The sequence below is a fragment of the Panthera uncia genome (assembly GCF_023721935.1).
Source record: "Panthera uncia isolate 11264 chromosome A1 unlocalized genomic scaffold, Puncia_PCG_1.0 HiC_scaffold_17, whole genome shotgun sequence".
NCBI classification, from domain to species: domain Eukaryota; kingdom Metazoa; phylum Chordata; class Mammalia; order Carnivora; family Felidae; genus Panthera; species Panthera uncia.
In genome coordinates, this window is record NW_026057577.1 from 83240429 (window position 1) to 83252676 (window position 12248).

General features: G+C 36.6%; 1 protein-coding gene across 3 annotated transcripts in view; it reads right to left on the reverse strand.

Moving 5' to 3' along the window:
- The window catches only part of FBXL17 (F-box and leucine rich repeat protein 17), a 500946-nt gene that overhangs the window by 473169 nt on the left and 15529 nt on the right, over nt 1–12248 (reverse strand). For all 3 annotated transcript variants that reach the window (XM_049648607.1, XM_049648606.1, XM_049648605.1), the window contains exons 2-3: nt 7659–7781; nt 2933–3190 (exon numbers count right to left, since the gene is read on the reverse strand). In XM_049648607.1, coding sequence (XP_049504564.1) covers nt 2933–3190; nt 7659–7781 — 381 coding nt within the window. The remainder of the gene's footprint in view (nt 1–2932; nt 3191–7658; nt 7782–12248) is intronic.

Consider the following 12248-nt stretch of genomic DNA (forward strand, 5'->3'; position numbering starts at 1 on the left):
TTTCTTCAATCACATAGGAAAAAATGAGGAGTTACAAACCAAAAGTGAAGTAAAACTATCTTTTATATTTACCTATATAGCTATCATGCTCTTTTTAGCATTTCATGTAAAGCAGATTTACTAATGATGAATTCCTTTTTTTTTTTTTTTTTTTTGATTTTTTTTTTTTTAAGTAATATCTAATACCCAATTCAGGGCCCAAATCTACAGCCCCAAGATTAAGAGTCACATACTCCACTGACTGAGCCAACCAGGTGCCCCTTCCCTCACTTTTTGTTTACCTGAGAATATCTTAATGTTGACTTCATACTTAAAGAATAGTTTTGTCAAATATCAAATTGTTTGATATTTTCTCTCTCAGAACTTACATCAGCACACTGCTTTCTGGTTCCAAGGTTTTGCATGAAAAATCAATTGTTAATCTTATTAAAGATCCCTTGTATGCTAAGAGACACTACTCTTGTTGCTGCTTTCAAGATTCTCTATTTGTCTGTGGCTTTTGACAATCATACTATCATGTGTCTCATTGTAGGCTTCTTTGAAATTAATCTGCCTGGAGTTCATTGAGTTTCTTGGATATACAGATTCATGTCTTTCACATCAAATTTGGTACGTTTTAGTAATTATTTCTCCAAATATTCTTTCTCTTTCTCTCTCCCTTCTCCTTTTGGGACAATCATAATGCAAATGTTGTTCTCCTTAGTGATATCCCACGGGTCCTTCAGGCTCTATTCACTTTTCCTCATTCTTTTTTTCTTTTTCTTCTCAGACACAATAATTCACTTTGTTTCATCTCCAGGTTCACTCATTCTTTCCTGCCTACCCCTATCTGATGCTGCATCCCTCTAGAAAATTTTTTAATATCAGTTATTGTACTTTTTAGCTCCAGAATTACAATTTAGTTCCTTTTGATAATTTCTAGATCTTTATTACTATCTCAATTTGTTGATACATCATTTTCTAGAATTCTTTTAGTTTCTAAAACTTTTAGTTGTTTGTCCATACTTTCCACTAGCTCTTTGAGCATGTTTCCAAAAATTGATTTAAAATATTTGCCTATGGGGCACCTGGGTGGCTCAGTTGGTTAAGCTTCTGATTCCAGCTCAGGTCATGGTCTCTCATGGTTGTGAGATCCATTTGTGAGATCCTTTGCCAGGCTCTGGGCTGAGAATGGAGACTGCTTAAGATTCTCTCTCCTTCTGCCCTTTTCCCCCACTCCTGTGCACTCTCTCTCTTTCTAAAAATTAAAATTATATGTATTTAAAAAAGAGCCATGAAAATCTGAAGCAAACATCTAATCATAAATTTATAGGTTCCAAGATATCTTACATTCTAGAGAAGTTGTAGAGGTTAGATAAATTCATGGTACTTGATTGGCATATTAACTCTTGTTCCTTAAAGGACTTTTTATTTTCCCTCTATTTCAATCATAGTTATCTTATTCTTACCACAAACACCCTTAACAGTCTGCTCAACTGTTCATATTATATCATGTTTAAAAATACAACAGATTTAGTCAACTTTATAAATACACAGACCTCTATAAATGTCTCATTATAAAGTATAATTTGCCAACAGATTTCTATCACAAAAAAAAATCATGCCATGTCAACAAAATTTATAATTTCCCATTAAAGATTAATTTGTTCTAATACATATAAGAACTTCATTCCACTAGTGGGTGATCGTATATATAGCAGAAATGATCAGGACAGATATTAAAACAAATAACGGTGTTATTGCACAATTTGCCTTTGCAGACAGAACAGTCTGCATTTTAGCATTTTTAATACATAAATTAGATTGACACACCCAGTACTGCTTAAGACAGAATCTCCCCAAATTCCTTCTAATACTGAGCTTTCAATTAATTCATATGTAATGTTTAAATTTAGCGATCTTCTTCTAAGTTCATTTCAGATCAGATTTAAATCTAGGACTTTGCCAATATTCTGCTTTTACTGGGAAGTGTCAGGACTACACCCCACTTCAAGTTCTTGAATGAAATTATTAATTAACTCTTTCTTTCAAAAATGTTTGTCAAGAAAACCGTAGCTGGAGTGGGAAACGTGCAGGGCCTCTGCCCTCACAGAGCAGGCCCCCTTATTCAAAGTCTTTTGGAGTGGGAAAGTCAAAAGATGGAAGAGATTTTGTAGAATCTAAGCTTTAAACCCCAGTTCCACCACTTGCTAAACATTAGGCAAGTTAATTAATCTTTCTAACCTTTAATTTCTCCCTTTACAAAATGAGTTTAATACCAACTATTTCACAAAGTTACTTCAAGGGTTACATGTTAAAATACAGTAAGTACCTAGTACAAAACTGGGAACATTACTAAATATTCACAATATTCACAAATCTAGAGCCTGGCACATAGAATCCATTCAATACTCATGAATGAATAATCCACTCTGAGACAAAAAAATTTTAAATGGCATTTCCAAAGGAAGTGCATCAAAGATAAAATATAGTATTTTAATCCAATTATTGTTCCAAATATGGGTAATGAGCAGCTTTTACTTCATTCTACACTCCTTAATTTGGACTTTCATTTATGCTTTAAAATATGTATTTTGAAGCACATAAGCATATCATCTAGTAATGTAAAAGGGGAATTAAAAGTCAATTTTTAAAACCTCATACTAACCCAAAATGCATACTATTGGAACCTAAAGCCAAATTTGGTATAAAATTTAACTAACAAAAAAATAAATAAAATGGCTTGTCCCAGAAATTCAGGCACTCACTACAAAACACACCAAAGTTATTTATCAATTTTACTGAACCAACCACTCATGGGTACAAAAAACAAGATGGCTTATTTTAGTCTCTGAGCATTATTTTTAACATATAATAATGTGTTAAAGTGTAGCTTCAAGCAAACATTTTGAGTTAATCAGAGTAAAACCATTTTATAGATGCTAATATTTACCTGTTTGAGTCCTTCATCAGTAAGTTTGTCCTGGTTGCCTACATGAACTTTCTGAAGTAAAGGACAATGAGAGGCAACCGCAATAATAGAAGTGTCAGAAAGCTGTTTACACCTGTAGGCTGTATACCTAAGAAGTCCAGGACACTTAAATGCTAGAACACATACGCCTGTATCAGACATACTGCGACAATCAGAAATGTTGATTTCAATTATATTCTGACTTCTTGATGCAATTTTTTCCAATAATTCATCAGTGACCTAGGAGGAAAAAAAGGAATAAGTTTAAACTTTTGCTAAAAGTAGAAACTTACTTTCCATTCTTTTATTAAGTTTTCCCCCAATAAGTAATAATTAGATTACAGCATGAAAACCACAATCAAAAGAAAACCTTCTTATTGAATATTAAAGCATAACAAGAACTGTGGTATAGTATAAAATGCATACTTAGTCTTTGTTTCTAATTCCTAGAACAGAGCCTCCACAACTCTTGGAATTTCCTGATTGATAGGAGTGTCCTTTGTTATTCATAACAAGCCCCTTTTGACCACACCTGAGTTTATACTAATGAAATGACTTAAACGGGGGCCCCTAGATGATACCTTTAGGATGAGGTCTGGTCACCAGAAAAACCATGTGATTAGAAAGTGGTAACTGTCAGCCTCAACACCTGACTTCCTGGGAGGGTACAGGAGCTAGAGACTAGGTTAGAAAAACTTTTCAACAATGAAAATTGAAGAGCTTCTAGGTTGGCGAACACCTTAAGGAGCCAGGAGGGTGACAGGCCCACAGACTCTATGGAAGCTCCACATCTTCTCCACCCCCCGTACTTTGTCCTAGGCATCTTTTCCATTTGGCCAGTCCTGAGCTGTATCCTTTACAATAAACCAGTAAAAGTATTTTCCTGAGTTCTGTAAGTCATTTTAGCAAATTATCAAACCTGAGGAAAGACTAGAGGGAACTCTTGAAGTCACAGCTGGTCAGTGAGAACTACTGGTGACTCCTGGGACTCATGAGGGGTATATGAAGAGGGGACAGTCTTATAGGACTAAAGCCCATAATCGGTGATGTCTGCATTAACCCCAGGAGTTGGTGTCAGAATTGCACTGAATTGTTAGATACCCAGTTATTATCAGAGATTTTTTTAGAATGAAAAAAACTCCACACATCTGGTGTCATAAGTGGTATGGAAAAACACCAAGCAAAAATATATGTGTTAATTTTCATTGAAAGCCTAAGATCTATCCTTATCAGGAAAGTTACTTTAACTTTCAAAGTTAAATTTTGAAAAAGTTTGAATACACAAAATTATACTGAGATTTTAATTGCTTTGTTTTCTATTTTTAACCCAGCAAACAGTGTGTATCAGTCATCACATTATATGAATTGTAACTTATTATACCTAGTATTAGATGATCCCTACCACAAAATATAAATTTTAATTGTTTTACTACTTTTTTATTTAAACTTTATTTTTTATTTTTTTAATATACATTTATTTTTGAAAGAGAGAGAGAGAAAGAGACACACAGAGTACAAGTGGTGAAAGGGCAGAGAGAGAGGAAGACAGACTCTGAAACAGGCTCCAGGCTCTGAGCTGTTATCATAGGGACTGATGTGGGACTCAAACTTGGGAATGGCGAGATCATGACCTGAGCTGAAGTCACCACTTAACCAACTGAGACACCCAGGTGCCCCTTTAAAAAAAAAAAAATTAATGTTTATTCATTTTTGAGACACAACGAGAGACATAGCATGAGTGAGGGAGGGGCAGAGAGACAGGTAGACATAGAATCTGAAGAAGGCTCCAGGCTGTATCAGCACAGAGCCTAACACAGGGCTCGAACTCACCGATGCAGAATCATGACGTGAGCTGAAGTAGGACACCAAGCCAAACAGGTGTCCCTTTACTACTTCTATCAGAATACTACCTCATATATATATATATAGAAAATACATCATTTTGTTTATGAACACATCCAAGATTACATACAAATGTCCATATCAAATACCTTTTATCAAAAAAACCCTCAAAGCTAGAGGTGCTTTAAGTGTCCAACTCAGCTCAGATCATAATCTCAGGGTTCATGGGTTTGGGCCCCACATCAGGCTCTGTGTTGACAGCTCAGACTGGAACCTGCTTCAGATTCTGTGTCTCCCTCTCTCTCTGCCCCTCCCCTGCTCGCACTCTGTCTCTGTCTCTCAAAAAAATAAATTAAAAAATGTTAAACAAAATTTGTTTTAATTTATATAAAAAACATACCTCAAAGCTAAGTATGAGTAACCTTAGAATTCATGTGGTAAAAAACTCACATGGCCGTCTGAATTTTAAACATAATTTTTAAAAAATCAACCTGTACATATTCTATACCCAATCATGGAATAAGTCACAGGGATGAAAGGTACAGCATAGGGTGTATAGTGAATGGTGTGGCAATAGCCTTGTACAGTGAGAGATGGCAGCTACACTTGGGATGAGCACAGCATTACGTATAGAGTTGTCAAATCACTATGTTGTACACCTGTAAAAGTATACTTCAATAAAAAATAAGTAAGTAAACAAATAAAAAAGAAAAAGAGGGTTAATATTATTCAAGTCCCCTGAGTACAAATAATGGTCAAAGAAGATGCACATGATGAAATTTATTTATTTTTTTTTAATTTTTTTAACGTTTATTTATTTTTGAGACAAAGAGAGACAGAGCATGAATGGGGGAGGGGCAGAGAGAGAGGGAGACACAGAATCGGAAGCAGGCTCCAGGCTCTGAGCGGTCAGCCCAGAGCCCGACGCGGGGCTCGAACTCACGGACCGCGAGATCGTGACCTGAGCTGAAGTCGGACGTTTAACCGACTGAGCCACCCAGGCCCCCCGCACATGATGAAATTTAGAACAGAAGTAAAGAACTGTAGTGCTGAGGAGCACTAAAAGTAAGAGACAAGGCTGAAACTACCTTTATGCTCCCTGGAAAAAGCATAAATATAGACAGTTACCTTCAAAGTTAAAACCTGGACATAGCTCTCCTTTTATCTTTTCTTCTTTTTTCATCTCCAGACATAACTACCAATAGAAGGGTAAAGCTATTCTTAGCCTGAGTTTGTAACAAACAGCTCAGATATCCAAGAGTACTAAAGAGCCAATGGATTATTTCACATTACTTCTTTCCACTCTACCAGCCACAATAACTAAATACTCACTATTCTCCCTGGACACAAATTTCATGGACCCAGGCAGGGAAATGACTAGTTCTGTAATTATTTCAGCTTCTAACCAATGAGGCAGAAAAACAAAAAGAAAACTTACACATAAATGTCCAGGATTTGCTTATTTTGTTTAAAGTGAACGAGTGATACACACACACACCCCCCACGTAAACTACTAGTGGTATGCTGCATGCAGTTGGCTTGTACCAACTCACAAGAGCCTGCAATGTGTACCTCTTTCCAAATCAGGGACATCACCGCATTCAGTGATACCACATCCGTAGCCTCAAATAGGCCATGGTGGGAGCATTTGCACCACAAAAACTAGCAAATATTACAAATTACAGCTTTCTATTTGTTTGTTTTTGAAAGGAGTTGTTAAACATGTGGCAGCACACCAGTACCTAACAGTATCATGGATTTAGAACAGGTTCAGTACTCCAATAAAATCCTACTCTTATTGAATATTTTTATGCATTTCAATGCCAAGTTCTAACAATCAAGTCCAAAAGAAGTTCTAACAACCAAGTCCAAGTCCAAAAGAAAAAAACAACAAGTCCAACAAATTGTATGTAATAAGCACTATTAACTCTACCTTTTTTCCTAACTTATGCCACCATATGAACACATTAGGCAGCCAGGCAATAGGGAAGATTAGAAAATTAATCAAAAGGAAAATAAAAACAAGATATCTTAGCCCATTTTGCTTCTATTTATTCATCTATAACAGTAGTGTGAGAATGCTTAAACTATTGGGGCACCTGGGTGGCTCAGTCAGTTAAGTGTCTGACTCTGTTTCAGCTCAGGTCATGATCTCACGGTTCATAGGATTGAGCCCCACATTGAGCTCTGCACTGACAGTGCAGAGCCTGCTTGGGATTCTCTCTCTTCCTCGCTCTCTGCCCCTCCCCCAATCTCTCACTCACACACACACACACTCTCACTCTCTCACTCAAAATAAACTAAAATTCTTCAACAAAAAAATTTTTAAAAAATACTTATACTATTCACCTATAACAACAGTGTAAAGATACTATAATTAATAGTATAATAATAACACATTAAAAGGGATAATAATAGTATCAACTCAAAACGTTGTTGGAAGGTTCAAATGCTTTAGTATGTGTAAAGCCCAGAGAACAGTACATGGCATATCAGCAGTACTATATATACATATGCCATCATGTTCTACTACTAAACTAAAATTCATGATATAATTCCTACAAAAAGGGGGGGAAAGCTTAATAACTTTCTTTAAACGTAATGAAAAAAGGGAGAAGACAAAGAGGACTTAGACAAAAGGATTAAGAAGCAACCCAAAATTACTAATCCACATTAAATATCTTCTTCACCACAAGAACCTAGCTATAACATAAATTCACACAAAAAAATTACTGAAGCATGGAATTATAAGTTACAGTCATTCGAACTATCTTGAAAAACTCCAACATGAAAGAAATGATTTCTGAAGAGAAATAAAGATATTTGTTGGGTAGGCCAAGGTGTTTCTTAGAATTAGATTCCATACCTGCTGACGACTACTAAGATCCAGCTGCTTCCAAAACTGGAAATCTAAACAAAGGTCACGCCAGTACTTGCAAACCAACGAGGCAGAAAGGCAACGCTCATCCAGGGATAAATTGGAAAATATCTGTAAATAAAAAAGGAACCATATAATATGTGCTAAATACTTCAAAAGCACAGGAACAGGTTTTTGTTAATTAGAAAAAATTAACTTTTAAAACAGAAAACCATCTTGAATACAAGTGGCCATTGTTAGAAAAGTCATCATTAGGGACAGCCCTAAAGAGGGTATGAGAGTTAAGAATGTGTGTTAACATTACCTTCTATGTAAAAAGAGTGGGTGTGAGAGCAGGGGGATTTCTTTCTAGAGAGAGAAAATGTGTGTTTGCCAGTATTAAAATTTTTACAATTAAGGTATATATCAATAAATACAATGTGTGGACCATATTGGGATCCTGAACTGAACCAACTATAAGAAGGTTCTTCTGAGACAATCAGATAAAACTGAACACAAGATATTAGAAATCAGAAAATTATTATTCACTTTTTAAGCTTTGATTATATTGTAGTTATACTCATACTGTGGTTACGTTTTATAAAAGTATTATGCATTTTAGATATATACTTTAGTGTTTATAAATAAAATGATATCTAGAATTTGCTTTCAGATACCTTATCAAAAACAAAAAAAAGTTGGTGAAAAAGAAAACAAGAAAGGCAGAATACTGAAAACTAATAAAACTGGTTGAAGATACATGGTGGAGGGCAGGTTAATTATAGTATTTTCTACTTTGGTTTGTATATGATAATTTCCATAACACTAAGTAAAAATTTTAACCAGAACATGTGCTCTAACACTAAATTGTCTTATGCTGGGTTTAAATCATGGCTCCACCATTTATTATCTATGCAACCTTGGACAAATTACTTACTCTCTCTGTACCTCAATTTATCTTTAAAATGGGGATAATAGGGATTGCCTGGGTGGCTGACCTCATCTCAGGTCATGATCTCACCATTCATGATTCTGAGCCCCACATTGGGCTCTCTGCTGTCAGCATGGAGACCACTTCAGATCCTCTGTCCCCCTCTCTTCTGCCCCTCCCCTGCTCTCATTCTCTCTCAAAAATAAACATTAAAAATAATAACAATGATAAATAAAATAAAATGGGGATAATATAGTATTGACCTGATAGAGTTATTGTGAGGACTAAAGGAGTTCAAAGTTTTGGAAACAGTATCTGGAGCAGAGTAAATAGTATATAAATGATTCCTATCATTACTATGACCTAAAGTGGTAAGCCTCTGGGCAGGCAAAAGTTGTAGACATCTCAGCTAGAATCTCTACTATATTTAAATCTTAAGCCTGGGGAAAATAACTACCTTCTCTTCACAGCTACCATTCTTTTTCCAAGGGTCTACTGAGAAATAAAAAATATGTGTAAGAATCACCAGCAAAGATGACATTAAGCCCACTACAATCTCTCACTCCCACTCATGACAACTAAAACCTATGGACAACATACTAAAAGCAATTAACTCAGGACTCCAAAAGGTTAGTAAATAGGGGCACCTGGCTGGCTCAGTCAGTAGAGCTCACAACTCTTGATCTTGGGGTTGTGAGTTTGAACCCCACAGGAGGCATAGAGATTACTTAAAAATAAAATCTTTTTAAAAAGTTTTTAAACATTAAAAATAAATAAAAGGTTGGGTGCCTGGATGGCTCAGATGGTTAAGCATCTGACCTTTGATTTCAGCTGGGTCATGATATCACAGTTAGGGAGACTGGGCCCTGAATCCAACTCTGCGCTGATATCACAGAGACTGCTTGGAATTCTCTCCCCCTCTCTCTGCCCCTCCCCCATGCTCTCTCAATAAACATTAAACTCAAACTCATGCTCTCAAAATAAACATCAAACAAATAAATAAATGTTAGTAACAGATGGATTGGGGAAGTGAGCCAAAACTTAAAGAATAGTCAGTAATAGGAATGAGTTTCCTGAGTTGTTTTTTTTTTCTCCCATCATGGAATAGGATGGCCCCTGTGCAGAACTGTACATAAGACACAACTAAACTACAGAGATAAAACCATCTTTCTGGACAGAATGTGAGACAGAAAATGTGAGAACCTTCATTTTGGGTTTTCTTTCTTTTCCCTTTTCTTTTCTCTGTTGGCCATGTCCCAATACAGCCTAAGTCACAGAGCTGCAATGTGGCAGCTGTGTAGACACCTAAGACTCTGAAAGTAAAACCATTTTTCTGGCCAGTAGAACCAGCAAAGAGAACTCTGTGGACCAAAGAGTGTGCAAGGAATCCTCACTACCTTTTTTGCCACAAGGCAATGGGATGACATATTTAAAGTGCTGAAAGGAAAACTGTTAAGAACTCTGTATATCTGGCAAAACTATTCTTCAAAAATAATGGAGAAATTAAAATATTCCCAGATGAGCACCTGGGTGGCTCACCAACTGACTTTGGCTCAGGTCATGATCTGATAGTTCATGGGTTCGAGCCCCGCATCAGGCTCTGTGCTGACAGCTCAGAGCCTGGAGCCTGCTTCAGGTTTTGTGTCTCCCTCTGTCTCTGCCCCTTCCCTGCTCATTCTCTTGTCTCTCTCTGTCTCTCAAAAATAAACGTTTAAAAAAATATATTAAAAAAAAATATTTCCAGATAAATAAAAACTGAGGGAGTATGTCACTAGTAAACCTGAGTGTAAGAAATGCTAGAGGGAGCTCTTCAGACTTAAATGAAAGAGCATAAGCCAGCAGCTTGAAATCACATGCAGAAATAAAAAACAACAGTGGGGCGCCTGGGTGGCTCAGTCAGTTGGGCGTCTGACTTCGGCTCAGGTCATGATCTCATGGTCCGTGAGTTCGAGCCCCGCGTCGGGCTCTGTGCTGACAGCTCAGAGCCTGGAGCCTGTTTCAGATTCTGTGTCTCCCTCTCTCTCTGACCTTCCCCCATTCATGCTCTGTCTCTCTCTGTCTCAAAAATGAATAAACGTTAAAAAAAAAAAAAAAAAAACAGGAAAGATAGGTGTTTGTGTAGGTAAATATAAAATCTATAACTAATGTATTTTGGACTTGTACCCCTTTTATTTTGTACATGATTGAGAAGAAAACTACAAGGGCATCTGGGTGGCTCAGTCGGGTAAGCATTCCACTTTGGCTCAGGTCACGATCTCCTGGTTCATGAGCTCGAGCCTCACTTCGGGATTCTCTCTCTCTCTGCCCCTCATGGGTAGTGTCTGTCTGTCTCTCTCTCTCTCTCTCTCTCTCTCTGCCCCACACTTAGTCATACTCTCTCTCAAAAATAAAAAAATAAAAAATATGTAAAATAATAATTATAAATCTATGTTGCTGGGCACAAAACACATAAAAATATATGACAGGAAGTACATAAATATAGAAACAAAGTTTTTATATATCATTGAAACCATGGTATTTATATTTGTAGGTTAAGTGTCTAACAATAAGGGGTTTTTTTCAAATTTATATTTAAATTCTAGTCAGTTAACATACAGTGTAATATGGTTTCAGAAATAGAATTTAATGATTCATCACTTACATATGATACCCAGTGCTCAATACAAGAGCCCTCCTTAACGCCCATCACCCATTTAGTCCATCCCCCACCAAGTTCCATCAACCCTCAGTTTGTTCTCTATAGTTAACAGTCTTTTATTGTTTCTCTCTCTCTTCTCCCCCTTCTCGTAAGTTCATGTTTGTTTGTTAAATTCCACATGAGTGAAATCCTATGATATTTGTCTTCCTTTGACTTATTTCACTTAGCATAATATACTCCAGCTCCATACATTGTTGCAAATGGCAAGATTTCATTCTTTTTGATGGCTGAGTAATAATCCATTGTGTATATATACCACATCTTCTTTATCCATTCATCAGTCAGTGAACATTTGGGCTCTTTCCATAGTTTGGTGACAGTAAGATTTTTTTATTGTAGTAGGTCTAACATTAAGCTTTTGATCGCCATGATATCCATTTCAAAAAACATTTATCTTGAATAAACATATTGCCAGCTGTATGACACAGCTACTAGAAAAACCACCACATAAGCAATGAGGCTGCCCCATCTGTGAAGTTCTGTCAGAAAACTCCAGGTAACCTAAATAACTGACTACATGAGTGACCCTATTTTCTCCTTCCTCAGGCCCTAATTCCTGCCTTTCTGCTTTAAATTAGCCAATAGAGTGAATGAGAAAAACCCTAAGCACTCCATAACTGGACCCTAATAAAGGCTGAGCCCCAAGTCTGCTTTCTCTTTCTCTCTGCTCTCAACCTGGCTAGATGGCCCTTGGCATGTTATATATATCATAATAAGAACCCACAGAGCTGGCCCAGCAATAAACGGGGGCCCTGGTTGGTGAAATGTCTGTGGAGTATGCCTTGAGTAATGTGTGCCTGAGTGAACACTGCAGGCATTTCTGACATAATGTACTACCATAGACAGGCTCAAGACCAACAAAACAGTATTAATTCAAACTAGGTTGTTATAAATTATGATGCTTATATCCACCAGAGCAAATATTAAGGAACTAACTAAATATACATACATAGAAGAAAAGAGAAGGGAA